The sequence below is a fragment of the Pleurodeles waltl genome, chromosome 9 (assembly GCF_031143425.1).
Source record: "Pleurodeles waltl isolate 20211129_DDA chromosome 9, aPleWal1.hap1.20221129, whole genome shotgun sequence".
Lineage (NCBI taxonomy): Eukaryota > Metazoa > Chordata > Amphibia > Caudata > Salamandridae > Pleurodeles > Pleurodeles waltl.
In genome coordinates, this window is record NC_090448.1 from 750,337,837 (window position 1) to 750,357,109 (window position 19,273).

Below are 19,273 nucleotides of genomic sequence, written 5' to 3' on the forward strand. Positions count from 1 at the left end.
TCAATCACTGGTTACCATGGATCTACTTTTGTGTACAGATTCTTGACTGTCGTATGTCACTGAACTAATTTGGTCCATTATGTATTTTCTTCACAATTTGTGCACCCTGCCCTTTCCTTCAATATGCTAGCTGGTGCTGGCCCTCCAGTCTATGACAGTGCAGGGCTGAATGTCTCAGGATGCCATCTTTGCAGACCTCGTATGCAGTGGCGGCCGGCAGCTTTGGGAGGGGGCTGGCGGGGCACACACACACGCACACACACAAACACACACACACAGACTCATTCTTTCACACACAGACACGCACGCACGCTCACCCATTAACAACACTCATTCCATTCAAATATGCACGCACGCACCAAACATACATTTTACAAGATCACACACATTCATTCTTTCACACAAGCACGCACGGACATCCATTAACAACACTCATTCTGTTCAAACATGCACGCACGCACCAAACATTCATTTTACAAGATCACACCCATTCATTCTTTCACACACACGCATGCACATCCATTAACAACACTCATTCCATTCAAACATGCACGCACGCACCAAACATTCATTTTACAAGATCACACACATTCATTCTTTCACACACACACACGCACGCACATCCATTAACAACACTCATAACACTCAAACATGCACGTGCGCACCAAACATTCAATGTAAAACATAACACACATACATACACACACACTTACCTTTAGCCTCCAGGTCCCAGGAGGGTTGGGACTGCTGCCTTCCCTCATTGGCTGACCTGAGGTCAGACAATGAGGGAAGGCAGCAGTCCCAGCCTCGTCACCGAGTGGGATGGGGTCAGTGAGACTACTGACCCCACCCCACTCTGTGACGAAGTGTCACTGATTGACACTCGCCCTGGGCGCTTCAGGCCTTAAACCTGAAGCGCCCAGGGAGAGTGTCAATTGGTGACGCTTTCCTCGTCACCCAGGGGAGGGCCTTGAGGCACCTTTGCTGGGCCGAGGAGGTCACGCCCATAGGAGCTGTGATCTCCTCAGCCCAGCAAAGTTCAGCTCAGGCAGCCAGGAGTCTGCGCAAATCGCGCATGTCTACTCCTGGCTGCCTGACCTGAACATGAAGAGTGTCTGTCAGGCTGACCTTTGTTCAGCCTGACAGACACTCTTCATGGGGTGGGGGGGGTGGCCCCTCCGCCCTAAAGGACGGGCCGCCACTGCTCGTATGTCGCAGTGGTCATGTAGTAAGTACTTTGGTAATCTAGAAGGGCTGTCAAGATACACAAGTAGTTTGCTGGTAACACTGGGAAGGTGCCACTGCACCTAACCATGCTCTGCTAGGCAGGAGAAGTTGTTGCAGTGCCTTAGAAGACGTGAGGAATTACATAATGGAAAAGAATATGGCCTTATGCAGAATGTAAAGAGGGGCCCCTGAGCTGCCCTTATCTCAGAGATAATCATTGGCCTGGGATGAAGGGAGGGCCCCATGAAGGGTTGAGGGACCGTGAAGGGTTGGGCTTCCCTGCCCCGCCTGTGTTGTGCCTCTGATGTGAGGGGCTATCACAATGCTCATGATGTACTCCAGTAAGAATGAGGTGCTGCCATCGTGCACATTCTGTACCCCTGTGCATTTGGGAAGCGACCTCAGTTCTCATATAGTTCATTGGTAGGCCTAAGAACCTATCACATAGCCCTGACAGCCTGAGCAGCTGCCAAAGTGTCCATGCTAGGCCCCTGTAGGAGTGAGGAGCTGCATATGTGTCTAGGATATACTTTGTGAAGCCTGAGGTGCTACCACAGTACGCATTTAGTCCCCAGGTATGACAGAAGAGCAATCACAGCCCCAAAGCTTTTCCTTGCAAATGGCAGAGAAGCTGTGAAGTGCCTCTATTTGGCCAGAGGGTCTGTTGTAATGAACATGCAGTGCCCTAATAAATCTGAGTGTCTTTGGCAGCTTTCATGCCTTGCCTTGATTAGCTGGCGTAGCTGCTAGAATGCCCATGAGGTGCATCTCACCCTGAGGAGCTGCTACATTTCCCATAGCACCCACACTGAGATGTCAGAGGGGCGGCCGCTCTTCCCATGTAGTTCTTTGGTAGGCCCAAAAACCTTATGCAGTTCAATGGTGGACCCCGCGTGCTGACAGTGCCCCAGTACACTTAAAACGTTCCACAGTGCCCATGCTGTGCTCTTATGGGCCTCAGACACCACTGCAATATGGCGGTGTTTCCCTGGTAGGCCATAGCAGCTCTTGCAGTGCTCGTCGTTTGGTAGGCCTTAGAGGCAAAGGCACTTCTAATTTATTCCTCTGGTGGGCTGTCGAAGTACCGTTGTTTCATACCTGGGTGGTCAGAGGGACAGACAGTGCGTTTGCAGTCCCTTAACGAGTCAGAGGAGCTGCAGCAGTGATCATGCCTTTCCTCATAGGCCTTTGTAACACCCTGGTGGTCTTGACGTGAGAGATTCACCTACTTGTTGCTTGAATGCATTTTCCATGTATGACTGCGAGACATTTTATTTTTAACGTTTTTAAGTTCTAAATTCTAATGCCCTTAATCCTAGGTCTGAAAGTTTCCAGACACGCTCCTCCCCACTGCCAGAGCTATCCTCAACTGGCAGCGCTGTGCTTGCCTGATAGGCACCCCCTTGAAGCAGGTGGCCGACACCAGTGTTATTTTGAAGGGTGTGTCAGACTCACTCCCCTTTCCCACAGGCAAGAAAATATATTGAACGTTGTGCACAATATTTATGGACTGTCCTAACATCAGAACAGGCAGAATGATTTTGTAGAATACTTACGCAATAACAAAAGCATATATTGTTACCTATCATTTAAACAATACAGGCTTCCCAGAATAGCAGTTCATGATTTGTATCCCGAGTGTCATGATATTTACGATTTCAACAATTTTTACTACAGTTTATTGACAGAACTGTGCAGGTAAGCAGTTTCTGAAACCTGGACATAATACACATACTCTGCTTCTTTATTTTGATGTCCCAGCCTGATTTCTCTTCCCTATTGTTCCCCATTTCTTCCCATACCTTTATATTTTGCAACCAGACAGCTTTCTGGTTCAACATGTTGCATGTTACTGGTGCTTTTTTGAGGCGATACCTGGCAGGAGCAGCTCCCGACGCACAACAGCATTGTCGCGGGCCATGTTATGAGCCGGCTTCAATGTTGTGCGTTTCCCGCTGGGCCAGCGGGAAACTCACAATAGGGCCAGCGGGAAGGAGACCGCACTGGCGGTCTCCTGAACAAGGGAGTTTGGCGGGCAGCCTTTTCCACCTGCCAAACTTGTAATGAGGCCCTAATGCTGCCTTAGGGCCATGTCAAACCACTGAGTGAGGAATCAGATTGCTTAAGGGGCGAAGGACGATGACAGTGAGAATCAAATCATTGTCATGGCTGAACCCCTTTTGGAATTCCTCAGTCATTACCTTTACCACTGCAGGTGCTAAATCGATGACCAGTCTAAATTGTTCTGCTTTCAGAAGCCTCCTAAAAGGAAGGTAGGTCCTGCCCTCTAGCAAGGATTAAAATTGTTCCAGAGTTTGGGGCCCTTAATACCCAGGTATCTCCTCCCATATTTTTGTTGAATGAAGGGTTTGTGGTTCAGATGAGTGGTGGGGATTTAAGCTAATTGACTGACATACACTGGGATGGAGAGCTAGGTAGTGGGCTATATTTTTACATATGAAGACCCCCTACCTTTAACATCAACAACAGAAAAAACGACAACATAGTACTTCATAAATGTACACATACCTAATATAGTTAATCTCCCTACCTAAGTATCCATACCCATCTTCTTCAGATGTAACCCATTATCATTTACATCAGGCAATGAACATCATCTTCACATGTAACCCATCATTATTTACACCATTCCATTATGCCTTATATAAATAATTATGGGTCAGATGTGAAGAAGATGGGTATGGATATTTATTTAGGAGATTAAATATGTTAGGTATGTATAAATTTATGATGTACTATGTTGTCGCTTTTTTGTGTTGATTTTAAGCGTAGGGGGTCTTGATATGTTTTATTGTATCTTGATATAGGTGGACTTGGTGAACTGTGTGCACTTTGTGTTTTATACATTTTAGTTGTTCTTATTGTTTGTAATTTATGTATATGTGTGTTTTATTTTTTGTTTTCAGCCCTGATGAAGTCCCCTTTAGGGGCCGACACATGTTAGCTGGACTGATTGCTGAATGATCATTAAAGGAATAAAGAAACAATTTTGGATTGAAACACAGTATCATGGCTCCCGCTTCATTGGATTGTTAAGACTTGTTTTTCGAAGTGCTACTGTACACTGCCTCCATTGAAACCCACTGGGAGACCACATGGTTGCTACCTCAGGGGTGGCTCTTGGTGTGGGGCAATGATAGCGGTCTCATATCAATCTATGGAAAGCCCCAAATCCAAAAGCCATCTTCCTACAAGCCAAGACTGAAATGCTTGTGTCTAACATACTACAGTCAAGGGCTGTAATGGATGTCCACTTCATGGCAAAGCCATTTAAACCTGTTCCAAGGGGCCAAAGGCAGTAACCCCATTTGTATTTTCCACCACATCTTTCATACAAAGCTCGTTTTATCCACCTCTTTTTGTACAGACCCTGTAAGAATGTGGATACCTCTACTGGCCAGGTTTATGAGTTGAATTATTTCTCTTGGAGCGTTCATGCAGATAAGATGGAGGGGTATGCACCCTACTTCCCTTTGTGGTTAATACCTTTGCCTTACCTAGATTAATACAATGGATTTCCTGCCCACAAAACACAGTGTTATTAACTTTATTCCCTTTTCAGCTGGCTCAAGTTGTGACTTTTGTTTGAACTTTTGAATCTGTCACACATATTTTTATTGAATTCAGCTGACTTCCTCCACTCACCTCCCAGTAAACAGGAACAACGCCTACAGTCTTGGCACCACTCTCTATTATGTATGACAAGCCAGAGTACTCCATTTTTTGCTCAGAATTCTCTCACCATGGTCCAAACAAAATCACAATTCATGCAGATTTTGCGGAAAGTGTGTTTTTGTTCATGTGGTATGCCTCCATGTACACATTTGAGAATGTTCTGTCTTGAAAAGCGAGGAAAGGAAACCCATTTGATATGTTTTATTTGAATTATGATACATTTTAGTTGGACTAAACATTAAACAATTATTACCAGCTTCTGATTACATCCTTTCTTTTATTTTAATACCTGGCTAGCTTGAGTTCCTTGTCTCTTAGCATTGGCTCTGCAGGTCATGTACATGGCCCCCTTCGTGCAGAGAGATTGTGGTCGGACAGGGGTGCAATGCCAGCGGTGTCTGATGACTACTTTCTGCTCAAGAATCCTGGATTTCCAGGCAAAGTGTTTTTTTTTGTTGCAATTTGGATGCTCATGCTTCTTGGGCAATAGGACAACTTTGCCATGTTATGGTATGTGTATTAGGGTAGCTCTTTTACTACCATTTATATTTTACTACAGTGCTTTCGAGAACTGGGCACCATTTATGGTGATGGGATACTTCAGACATTGTACTTGGTTTGTGCCTGATACTGGTTAGACGTTAGGCACTTTAGTGAGTGGCTAGCGATATCAGAATATGCCAATGCATTATTTACTACCAGATTAATGGCTGACTAGATCCAGTTATGAATCGAAGTACAGCGTTATAGGTTTGGACATTAGTGCTGACGGACGTTTCTTGTTCTTTTTCGTTCTGCTGGGATGTACAGTTGTCCATTGTTAGGCATCAGGTTGTTATCATGTTCTGGGGCATCCCTGCCCATTATGTCTCTTTGAAACACAGCTATATGGGTGTGGTTGGTGTAAGTTATTTTCTGATTGATACATATAGTGGATGTATTGTTGAGAGATATAACTTGAAGCCAAGTTGTGTCGATGAAGGTGCCACGAGTAGTCTAATGTGTAATTTTTGTGATGTGCGTGGTCTGAATATTACCTAATAGGGATGTGCTGTTGGCGTGGCAAAAAGTGTAGCAACTATATAGCTCGGTCCATGTTGTGCATGTGGTGTTACTAGGGGTTGTGCCTTATTTATACTCTTGACTTAAATCAAGGTATGAAAATAATTTGTTCTGGATGCGCTTTGGTGGTGTAAGTACATAGCTAACTATAGGCCATGTTGTGCGTGTGACAATTCCAGGGGTTGTGTTTAGTGCATATTATTAAATTGAGAAGTATAAATATAGCTTGGTTTGGACACACAGCTGTGGTAATGGAGCCTTGTTTTGTGTATGTTAGTGCCGGGGTTGTGCCTAGTGTGTACTTTTAGTGTAGAGTATTACTTAGGGTTAGGAAATTTTAATTCACGCCGTCATAGTGGTTTATCACTGTATACTCAGATTATACTGATTGCATTAAATTGCATGATAATCAATCATATAGCAACATTTACTTCGAACCAACCACTACATCTCAACATAAATTTCGTCAAGTATGATAGGTGAATATACTAGATAAAAAGGTTAGGTAGCCGATATAAAAATGGTAATAATGCACTTGACATGAAGATGTAGTGGCAGGCAACGTACTGAATGCAGTGTTGTAGGCTATTACTGACGCTATACTGTGTCGTACTGCTCTTATCGTCATTGCAAACCTCGGTTGTGTATCTTTTGACTGTTAAGTTGTCCTGTTGGAGAGGGGCGTACAAAAGAATCATACGAAGCAGTCCAGTTGTGATTTCCGGCTAGTGGTACATCAGACCCCACAGCAGCTACTTAGTATCTATTGTGACATTAAAAAAATATTGAAGTAATTAGAAAGTAAATTAGTTGCCATTTCACTGAGGATTAACATCATAAAGATGGATGACAATTCTGTAGTTTTGCAGTTGCTTGGTAAGTTCTCCGCTAGACGCCTGCCTACAGCCTTGAGATGCTGTTATGAGATGCACCAGAATGGGTTATGGGCCCTGGTGTCACTCCGTCCCTTTTGACCAGGACTTGCACACAATGACGTACCTCTTGGTGAGCCCCCCAGCCCCTGCGTGTTAGCGCTGAGAACCCTGCTCAAGGCAGGGAATGCCCCACCCACCCCACCTCACAGGGTTTCTCCCATTAATTTGCATTTCTGTCACATGTGTACATATAAGGCTGGTTGCAGTATTTTTAAAACCAAAGTTAAAGTACTGTATTATATTTTGTGTCTGTGTCAAGGTTATTCTGTGTCTTAAGTTATTCTGTGCAAGTTAGAGTGTGGGTACGAAAAATATGGGTGGTACGGAGAACAGAGTGTGAATGAAAACATTGCTCAATAATCGGCGGAATAAAGAGGGACCTGATCCATTGGAGCCCTATACCCCTCATTTTGATTGGAAGGCTGACGTTCATCAAAATGGGTCTCTGCGTAAAGCCCTGTATGTATGTTTTACAAACCTACCCTTACAAAATGCTGCATGTCTTGAAGTGGGTCACCTCCTGTTTGGGAGCATTCCTGTAGAGGAATGATGTGCACAGGATGTTTATGCCAAAATGCTGCAAGTCTACATTTGATGGAGGCCAGGGAATAACTGACTGACTTCCTCTCCTACTATGGGCAGCACATCTAATAGTTGTTAATAATTGGATATGTATCTCAAACGCTGACCTTGCGTATTGCTTTGAGTTGTGGGCCGTTGATAACATCTCCCTGTTGCATTTAGTATGTGGTGGTTGCTCTACTGAGGTCTTCCCAATGACGAATGGGAAGCCTTACAGCACATGACATGGAATAGGAAACTGACCAAGGAAACCCCACTATCACATCTCTAAAGGGATTAGATGGCTGCAGCAGATTGGGAATTTCACGGTTAGGCGCAAATGTAGAGCAAAATACCTTGAAATGATTTACTGACCGCCAGGAAAAAATGGAGTGAACTCAAACTTATTTCTTTCGATACCAGCAGCTCATGTACTTCCTTACCTCTTTTCTCTCTGGCGTGAACACTCCGCCCGACCATACTCATTTGGAAGCAAAGCGAAGCTCACCATGACCACACTATCTGTGGGAAAGAGAACCTCTAGAGCATAAGATAAGCTAGTCATCAATATACCAGGCACATTACATTAGCGCAGACAGGCATGGAAATGGACATAGGCCCTGTAGACAAGGATGCGTGCAGTCAGCACTTATAGTCCAGAGAAAAATAGCAATTTCCTGAAGATAGTGACTCATCCAATTTAAGTATTTCCACTAAATATATATCGCTAGACACATAGGTGTTGGAAGTAGGGGTGCGGTGGGTGCAGCAGCAACCCTCAAAATAACCATGCTGGAGAAGGTAAATGACCAATAAAGATGTCTTTGAACGTTGTCTTTATCTGGTCACGTGCGTTCCAAGTTAGAGGTCAAATGTCAGACTATGGGCCTGATTATGACCCTGGCGGACGGCGGAGGCCGTCCGCCAAGGTACCGCTGCTGAATGACCGCACCGCGGTCAAAAGACCGCGGCGGCCATTTAGACATTTCCTCTGGGCCGGCGGGCGCTCTCCAAAAGAGCGCCCGCCGGCCCAGAGGAAATGCCCCTGCAACGAGGACGCCGGCTCAGAATTGAGCCGGCGGAGTTGCAGGGGTGCGACGGGTGCAGTTGCACCCGTCGCGTATTTCAGTGTCTGCTTAGCAGACACTGAAATACTTTGCGGGGCCCTCTTACGGGGGCCCCTGCCGTGCCCATGCCATTGGCATGGGCACGGCAGGGGCCCCCAGGGGCCCCGCGGCACCCCCTACCGCCATCCTGTTCCTGGCGGGCGAACCGCCAGGAACAGGATGGCGGTAGGGGGTGTCAGAATCCCCCATGGCGGCGCAGCAAGCTGCGCCGCCATGGGGGATTCTAAGGGCAGCGGTAAACCGGCGGAAGACCGCCGGTTTGCCTCTTCTGACCGCGGGCGAACCGCCGCGGTCAGAATGACCCCCTATGTCTTCTGACAAATTGTTGCTTTTTCCTTTAACATGGAGATTGGTGTTTAGTTTTCATAAGGTGACTGCAAAGTGAGAGGATTTTTAAAGTAAACTATGTGACAATCTTGCTGCAGTACAGGAAGTGTGAAACGACAGTTTTTTTCTAACATACAGCCTTTAAAAACGAACTGTATACTTATTTCAAACTATACCTACAGTTAAGAAAGCACAAATGAAGCAATTTTTTGTAATTCTGTAGTGAGTTGGAAACAGACATTTTGTAGCATCAAAACCATTCAAGACACTTGTGTTGTGCAAATGACAATTATTCACTGAAACCCGATTTTCACGCATCGTCGTTTGCGCTACATAATTTTTTCAGTAAAACTGCAAGTTTGTTCAAATTTAGTGACCACTTAATGTGCTGTCTGTAAATGACAGAGCACTGATACCACCACGCTTTAGTAATATATTTGTGACAGTGTGCTCTAAAATGCACCACAGTCTGCATACTGCTTCCTTACCACTGTCCTGCTGAATGGGCCTGGCTCATTTTCTACGCTTGTTCTTTGTGTGATGCTTGGATTTTTCACAATCTGTTGGACTTGGGTGATGTAACATTGATGGCAGTAACCCCATTTTCATAATTTTTCCAGCACCAGTCCAGGTTGAGGTTACAACGGATGGGGCTAGAGTCCTACGGACTTTGCATTATATTCCAAGAAGAAAATCAGAGCCTGCTTCACAGGGTGTAGAATTGTAGATTAATTCTGATATTCTGGTTAGTAGTAGAGAGCTCCAGGGAGATCTCTTTGTCTGCCCCATCTCGCTCACACAGCTGTCAAAGCTCCTGAACATTTTGGGTGACACTGGGGACAGCCAGTACGAGAAAGCGTGTTTTGGCTCGGGCTGGCATTAGTCAGAGGGTACACAGCTGAAACTGGAGTCAAGCAGAAGCCCCAATTATTAATAGGTGGCCGGCAGACATGGACATTTGCAGACTGACAGAACTGCCTACTTAAGTAATCCGGGATGTGCCAAGAAACGTTCAAAAATTCTGAATACTGGGAACATTACAGTGGTATTCAGGGGTAGTTTGGTCACCTCCCTTAAATCCCGTAGAAAAGTTCGGAGGCTGTCCAGTAAATGTGTTGCAATGTTTCCTGATCGAATACGTTGATTCAGTTTGTGTCTGGAGATATACAAGGAGTGTCATTTTCTTGGTTAAAAGCTTTGTATTCAAAAGACAAAACACCAATAAAATGTTTTCTGAAAAAAAGTAAAAAAAGTAAAAATTGTTGCGATAAAAGTGTCAGCCTGAAAGAAGGGGACCACCCTCATCTATCAGAAATATTCGGCAAGATAGTAGTGCTCCACGGTCCCATGTTATGCGATACCTTCACCAGGTCCAGGCTGTCTGGCTAAAGGCAAGTTGTGTTCAGATATTTGTAGATTTACCTATACCAGTGTAAGCTACAGTGGTGGACCGGGCTACTAAAATAACAGTAGATTGCCAATTATGCTGGAAGCTAGGGAGGCTGCTTGCAGGGCCATCTGCAAAGCTGCTGGAATTCTGTGATTTTGCAGCTGCAGCGTTTTCCCCATAACTGTCGATTTTCCGCATCTACCACATAATCCATCATCTGCTGCATAATTTTCAGTTTTTAACAAAAAATTGTTTCAAGGTCAAACAAATCAAAAGATACTAAAACACAGCAACACATATTGCTGCACAGTAAAAGAATCTGAAAAGGGTGACTGATCACATTTCAGTTGTTTATTTCTATATTGGATGTTAAACTGGTACTGATGAGGTGAAACCTATCCCAGACAGTCTTAACATGTGTAAACAAGCATTTGCAATGCAATAGGTCTCACATTTTCTTGATGTAGAGTTATTGGCATTGTAAATTCATAACTAGACTTTTCTTGCCACATGAATTGGTCAACCCTCTCTCATAAATTCGTCTTTTCCTGCCATAGAATTCCTGTGGCATTGCATATAACTAAAACACTTCCATTTACCTTCTTCCTCTATTTGCAGCAAAAAATGAAAATTATGCTGTTTAGCATCCTAATTTAAATCTGTTGTGCTAATTCCAATAGAATACCACTTCCACAACCCCACCATCAGAGTTACTGGCTGGCTAACACAGTTCCCCCCAAGAAGACACAAGACAGACTCAGAGGAGAAATAAACTAGAAGGGTCACCCAAACATATCAAGAGTGTCCAAACAGTCATAGTGTAACAAGGATGTTAAGTTGGCTTGAATCATGGTCATGATTTTAATAAGGGGAGATTATTAAACACATACAATTATCAAATAAACCTTTATCAGAAATAAACTTTTGGCATTAGACTGTAATGCTTAAAATACCATAACAAAAATATAATTTGTAGGAAACATGGTCATGTAACCATATTGCTATCCTCTAAAGGGCATAACCGCATGAAAAAGAACAGGTCAAAGTAATGCAGTGTAACCATATATTTAGACCCTAGAGGACATAGTGCATTACGCATGTTCAAGGCTAACTGGTCAATTGCACTGATATTACAAAGTCCATAAAACATAACTTCTCTCTGCTGTAAAACAAAAGTTTGAACTATTAGAGAGCTTAAAAAGATAATGAATGGTAGTATGGGTAATTATTTTGGAGTCCCCACTAACATAGTGTTGGGACACAGAGATGACGCAGACAGATAGAGCACATTGTACTGAATGTTTTGGTGGTGGTCCCATTGTCCTAGGACCACAACAGGCTCAGTTATGAGCAAACATGTTTTGTAAAAGTAATGCCCTGAAAATCATTATGGTGTAAGTTTCTGTGTGCCACAAATATTTAGTATGTTGTTATGACTGATGCTTAGAACAACCATAGAGGACACCACAGTGAAAATAACATTTGTAGGAAACATGATCATGTAGCTATATAGTTAACCGCTAGAGAACATACACACACAAAAATAAAATAGCATTTAATCATGCAATATAATAATATATTTAGCCCTTAGAATTTGTAGTACATTACACATAATCAGGGGTACGAGGCCTATAGCAATGATATTACAAACAAGGCCCTTAAAACATAAACTAATCTCAGTTGTAAACCAAACGTTCCAGCAATGGGATCACTTAAAAAGACACTGGATGGTGGGAGGGGTTATTATTTTGGTGGCCCAACTAACATAGTGTGGGGACCCAGAGATGATGTAGACAGAAAGAGCACATCGTGCTGAATGTGTTTGTAGTGGTCCCATTGTCCTAGGACCACCACAGGCTGAGTTATGAGCAAAAATGTAACTATAAAGTTAACCCCTAGAGACAATAACCACACAAAAAGAAAATTACATTAAATATTGTAGAGTAACCATTTACATAGCCCCTAGAGGGTATAGTGCACTAAATATTTTCAAGGGTAACGGGCCCATAAAAATGATATTACAAACAAGGCCCTTAAAACACAAACTACTCTCAGCTGTAAAACAAAAGTTTCAGACATGAGAGAGCTTAAAAGATACTGAATGGTGGGAGGGGTTATTATTTTAGGGTCCCCAATAACCTAGTTTGGGGACCCAGAGATGATGTAGACAGAAAAAGCATGTTGTGATGAACATTTGGTGGTGGTCTCATTGTCCTAGGATTACCACAGGCTGAGTTATGGGCAAAAACGAATAGCGTTATTAGTCGAGTTTTTTAAGTGCAGTGAAGATTGTAGTTTCGGCTCTCCCGGATTTGTTTTACCGTAAAGCATTTACCAAGTTCAAGTGTTTTAAGGGGAGAGCCACAAGAAATGACTCTGATTAGGTAAGTGTGAACAATGTGACCAACGCTTCAATAGGGCCGATCGAGTTCACACTGTTGTGCCTGTTCGCGCTTTGAGCGCCATGACCAGCATGCAGTAGGAAGGGGAGAGACAAAAGTAAAAAATAGCTCGTCCAAGCTGAAGTATACCAGCAGTCGTGCAATAATCCATGTAACAGGGGCAGTCTGCAAGGCGTGACAAAAACAACCTCAAGGCGGCACAAACGTAATGCATTTACCAATGACAGTGATTTTTGGACGGTAAGCCCACGAACGAGTGAAAGTGATAGGCCTGAGATGGGCATGGTCAAAAGCCCACAACATTTACAGGTCAAAGCGCTTCCGCTCTCGATCTAATGATTTGGGGGAGATTTGCACTGCGCAGGAGCAAGCAGGGGCACCACGATTTACAATGTAAGAGAGGCTGAAGACGGAATTGTTGCCTTGATTATTCAGAAGCTTGAAAAATACTGATTTCTCTCACATCCTACAGGAGATTATTTAATAACGGCATCTGTAAATAGAGATTATATTAGTCTCTTCTGCACTCTGGTTCAGTCCCCAGTGTGTAGGAACACCGTCACCTGGTGGACAGAAATGAAAAACGTTTGTCGATCTTCATTCGTGTGTCTTTAGAGATGTTTGCGTGAAAGCGCATTGGGTTAACTCTGCCAGCTTTCTAAGGTTATGAATAGGGCACCTAGTTTTATGGTATTTTTTTTAACATTTCTTCTGAATTTATCCATATTTATTTTTTGACAATCTTATCAGTATTTATCCATATTTAATTAGGGTATTGTGACCAAATGTAATTGTAACTTGTTTATTTTCGCTTTTATTTAACTGAACAATTTGCATTCATATGTAATGCCTGTCTGGTTTGGCACATTTCAGATCCAAGTATCATAAAACAATACAGCCACATGAAAATGTCAGATTAATACCAATAACAAATGTGGAGATATAGAGTAACGAAATCTCCCTTGTTTGTATACTTCTCATGCTGTCAGTCTGCGCAGCTATTGGCCCGGTATTCGGGAACAAAGGAATGGAGAGTCACACAAAAGAAGTCCAACTATTTGTATTTTTTCGCATTTAAAAATAAATACTAACAGGAAAAGCACTGCTTTCTGAGATCAGAGAAAACAAAAAACTGGGAGCCTTACTTATTTATGAATGATACTTTTGCAATACGTTTAATAGGACTGATCCAAAGTACATTTTTGTGTTCTGCACTTCTATCAAGAGATACTGGGGCTGTGTGTTCCAGTAGATCAATGGACTAACGAAGAGTAACGTATCTTGGGATTCCAGAATGATGGTATTGGCTGCGAACGGATTCACCCCATCCCATGGTTGGTTCATTTTACAAAATAACAGGGAGGATTACGTTATTGCGCGTGGGGACCCTATCCAAGCTTGGCTTTCTAGGCTTCTTTCTGGTAATGACCCACGTGTTGAAGGACATTGGTTCGCTCAGGGTGTCTGGAATAAGAGCGAATGCTGTAAATACTTTATTCTTAAATTACTCAGAAACGTATCTGGTTGCTACTTTAGGATTTCATTACTTTTTTAGTAAGGTATTTTGAATATATGAGCTTCAATTTTTTTCAGCACACACACACACGAACACAAATATGTTGATTCCCAAATGAATAAAAAAATAATTAAATAGGACTTCCCCCATTAAAATATTGAATGCCGCTTGCAATATGTGTACACTTTCCGACAGCAAGCGTGGGTATGGTTGTGTATTTCTCTGTCTCTTTGTGGTAAGTTCAATTAAGACAGAACAACCCAGCTCCACTTAAATGGGAGTGCTGATGTTTGGTTCTGGCAAGAAAAAGCAGATCTCATCCGTACTGACAATCCTAAAAGAAATCACTTTCCGAGAGATTGACACAAGAAGTCGTTGTGTGGCCTAGATCTCAACTCCCTGCCTGGAAAGCGAGAGTAATTTTGTCACTTGTAAGTTGAGACTTCTGTTGTCTGCCACTGCTGTGTCAAAGGAAGGAGTTGACTTGGATTGCCAGTGTGCTCTACAACGCAGCCAATCACCTGCTGGGAAATTATTAAGACAGAACTACACATTTTATGGTAGGGATTTTCAGGCACTCTTATTTTAATCTATGCCTCAAGTACCTCTGCTGATTTTTAGGTGCCACTGATTGATGCCTTGTGGCTTTAAGCGTTCACATTCCCTACTGGAAGCATTGTTTAAAGCTGCCCATGTCCCTTAGAGAAGAGGTGATGTGTAGAAACATGATTACAGTTTGTGAAGACAGCGGGAGGAGCAGACACTTGTCGCCTGAGCCACTGCCTGCTCCCACAAGAATGCCCAATATGATTTTCAAAAGGGAATCCATTCCCACTTAGATACCACCCAACCTGGGAGTTGTCATCTGAAGGTTGTAAGGGACTAATTTGTCATTTTGTCTTAGTTAAGAGAGGACACCCTATTCACACCCGCAAAACTCCTTCCGAGAATCAGAAAGCTTTTTCCAACCTGCAAAACGGGAGTTTGTAAAGAGCAAACCATTTTTTTTCAGTATCAGAGCCTGTCATTTTGCAAATGGCAGGGTTTGTGGCTACGAAACTGACTTGTACACCAGACCCTTAGTTCAGTAAAAACAATAATTCCCAGCCGTGCCGTAGAGTTAACATTCAAAATAATGCAGGAGTTTTATTGATGACTGCATTAAGTGCATACAAGAAAAATGAAAACTGAAACATTAGTTGATATAAGTGAGACGATTCAAAGCGCCATGGCCGCCATGAGCGCGAAGGACAGACACAAAAAGAAGCGCTTGCGCTCTCGACCTTAAAATGACAAAATAATGAATCAATACTAATACGAAGTGCCGCATTATGCTGCATAATTTCCATCTTTCCATCTAATTTAGTCAAACCTGCCACATAACGTGGTCCTCCCCTGCCACCTAATTCCAGTGGCCTTGTCTATCGGGGGATTGTTCAGGAATTAAAGCAACACTGTAGTAATGGGTATTCCTTCTGCCTTTGCTGGGCAGTCAGCAATGCTCCCTCCCCCACAGCTTCAGTGCTTCAGCCAGTGAAGAAGGTATCTCCGATAGCTCAAGGGCTAAAGCTCTTAGAGGAATGGGTGAAGCATTGCACTGGGCTTTCCTTACCTCGTCGCACGCCACTCCCCCTCTTGCACTGCTGTGACCTATTTGCTCTCTAAGTAGAGCTTTCCAAGCTGAACAGCATCTTTTTCCTGAACTCCTCACTTCACCTGTAACCAGGCAGGAAGGAAATGTGAAGGGGAAAGAGGCGGGGGCGGCTCCTTCATATGGGCGGAGGAGCGTCGCCCCCCACCATCAGCAGAAGCTGCAAACCTTTCAGAATGAAAGGATAATAAACTTTGTTTATTATCCTTTCGTTCTGAAAGGGGGCATGGCCACGGGGGTGACGTGCACTGAGGGAGCGTGCTCAGCACTCTCCCTCAGAGCGCATGTGTGTTTGGCTGGTCGTCTTGGGCCGGCCAAAGACACGTGCGCAGTATCCAGTTGCCAGGCTGTAGAGAGCCTGCACAGGCTCCTAGTCTGCCTGGGAGCGCCCTGGCTGTGCGCTCCCAGCCAATCCTTATGCTGCTCTGAGCAGCGTCGGGATTGGTGCAGGGCAGGCTGGGAGCCTGCGACGGAGGAGCGGCGTGCAGTGAGTTAAGGTACGTTTAAAAAAAAATTATAATTGAATGTAACCCACCCTGCTCCCACCCCCCCCGTGCCCTCTTCCCCACCCCGTCACGCCGCACCCACCCCACTCCTTGTAAGAGCTGCGAGCCGCAACTGTAAAGAGGATAGGCGGTACATTAAGGTAAAGGTCGAGAGAGCAAGAGATTGGTAAATTAGGATATACAGGTACATCTAGCAATGGCGGAAGCTGAAAAAGGTAAGCGAAGAGGTGAAAAGGAAAAGCTAGCAAATGGAGGCAGAAAAGGGGAGAAAGATAAGACAACACAAAAAGCAACAGGAAACACAATATAGAGCGATGAGATGAGACAGGTGCAAAGAACAGGGAAAACAAGTAGGAAAGTGGTTCAGAAGATAATACTGTAAAAATAAAATAAAAAAGAGAAGTCAACAGAAATCTTAACAGGGTAAATGAGTGGAAAGGAAAGACGGTAGGTTAAAAAAAGGAATCCAAGTTCGAAGAGTGGGGCAAAGGATTGTAAAGAGAAAATAATGAATCTATAAAGAATATTATCACAGGTAGTTATGTTGCAGACTATCATTTACGTGAAATATCACATAAGAATAATTTGGCACGCTGCTTTGTGTAATCTGCAGTTCAATGGTTCCACTCCATATGAGATAGCGACTGCTGACATCTGCGCAGCATTCAAAAAACATGTTTTTATCTGAGTCAGAAAACTGTGCATAGATGTTTATGCTGTAGGTCACAAACCGTGGTCCTGGTAAGAAAGTTCAGTGGATTAATGCACCTACTACAGGTTGCAGTTGTGGTCTGATAGATCAGTGAGTCACTGCAACTACTGCGGGGATCTGTTTGTATTGTGTGTGTCACAGGTTCAGATTCTTGTGCGGAAGCTCCATCCCAGCGGTGAAGGTGTGAATTCTATGGCAGGAAAGAGGTCTGATTAAAAGAAGAAATTAAAAAGACACAAAAATTGAAAGATTCACTAATGTTGCACCAAAGCTAGCCCAAACTCTTACCACCCTGAGGGCAGCTCCTCCTCTATGCCATGCCCAAGCACTGTGCCTGCTCTTCATCCTGCCCTAGGGGTCTTTTGTCTTTAATGTTCCAGTGAACAAGAAGCAGCACGGTCTCGCTTCAGAGGGTCACGTTGTGCTGTTACCTACAGGATGCATGTCTGGTAAGCACAGGATACACTGCACTTGATCTTGCTACACAGAAGGCCCGAAAGAGTGCGCACATTACAGGGAGGGATTTTTTGAGCTGGCATTATATTGATTTAATACTAGGGCATTGCAGACACCAGCCGGGAATGGGTGGTATTAGGGCTTACAATTATTTAGAATGTGGATAGTAAATGCTGAATGTATACTATTGAAATTAAAGATACTGGAGCACTGATGATACTACCATGTGGGTGGTGCTTTATATACTGGAGTTTTGTGGTTAGTGGCCTGTTAGTATTTACTTTGTGTGATTTTGTGTCATGGATACTGCCCTGGTGAGAGTGTATTATATATTGACACATTGCTGATACTAGTCTTGGCTTAAGTTTGGTGGCTTACTTACAATCACATTTTTAAAGTGGGATATTGCAGCCAGTGGCCTAGATAAATAGGTATTAGATATTGTGGCGTTGAGTTTTGTGTTCTAGAGAAGGTGCTTTAGGAAAAGTAGATACTTATCTGGAATTGTGCTGTACATAGCAGCTCAGTGTGGAACCTGGTTTAACTATGGAACTATTTGTGCTAGGACCTGGTAACATTGCTTTACGTATTGGGATGATGGAATACTTCAAGTCTATGTCCTAGGGAATAGGTATTATTGGTCCTTTATGTACTGTAGCATTTGTATACTATTTCAGAACTCAGTTAAAGAACTGCCAGTAAATTCTGTTGATTTATAAGCAATATATTTGAACAATTGTGTTGTACAATACATTTGTTCTAAACTTTTCTATAGGGGAAAGGCGATAGTCCACTCACCTATAAAAAGATTGGCCTTGCCTTCTACATTTGTGTGGTCAATGCAATATATGGGGGCTGTTAAAATAATGGTATAGGATGTTTCTTAATCTCACTTCAGCCCTGGCAATGTATGGGCTGAAATAACTGCAGCAACCAAAGTGCTAAAAGTGCAGACTGGCTGAAGGTGTCACAAATGATATTGGTCTACTTGGCAATTCATAAAAAACTGAAGAGATCTCTTCACAGAACTCTACCATTGCACCTTTTAAGTTAGGTCCGTCTCCCTGCAAACCTATTGCATTTTAAAGATGTGTAGTATCCTCACCACAGACAATTTATACATACATGCTTCAAACATGTTTCCTTCAGTTTGTCAGGCTGCTAGGCTCAATCAAGCACACCACCACCAGCCAAATGAGTAAGGTAAAAACAGAAAGTTAAAAGTCTGTGCAGTGTAAGTTGCTCCATTGGTCCCTTACCATTTTTGCCCTACATGTATTTACCAAATAATAAAATGTATTAGTACCCTGGTTTAATCCCTCTTTTCTTTCTTTTTCATAGGCAACCAGATAAGCTGATTGTAGTCTGGACCCGGCGGAACCGACGTATCTGCTCCAAGGTAGGCCATATGCTTGTATTTCCACTGTACTCACCAAATCTTATGGAAATGTGCCCATTATATAACTAGCACATCTTTTGAGCAAATTTGGATATAACCCCCTTTCCATCTCTGTTGGTATTTCAAGGCAACTTGGAAGGAGGCTCCTAGTGATTTTTGCCAACTTTGACTGTCCCATCTCCCTCACCCTCAGTGAAGTTATTGACACATGAGCAGTTGAATCGTTGCAGAGCTGCCAGCTGCATATCATGGCCAGAGGTGCCGGTCTTGCACAACATGTCCCATACAATTTGCATGGCTTCTACA

At 43.4% G+C, this 19,273-nt stretch overlaps 1 protein-coding gene across 6 annotated transcripts in view; it reads left to right on the forward strand.

The window, feature by feature from the left end:
* EHBP1L1 (EH domain binding protein 1 like 1) overlaps nucleotides 1-19,273 on the forward strand; it is a 239,038-nt gene that overhangs the window by 79,725 nt on the left and 140,040 nt on the right. For all 6 annotated transcript variants that reach the window (XM_069207892.1, XM_069207894.1, XM_069207889.1 and 3 more), the window contains one exon: nucleotides 18,910-18,967. In XM_069207892.1, the coding sequence (XP_069063993.1) occupies nucleotides 18,910-18,967 (58 nt within the window). The remainder of the gene's footprint in view (nucleotides 1-18,909; nucleotides 18,968-19,273) is intronic.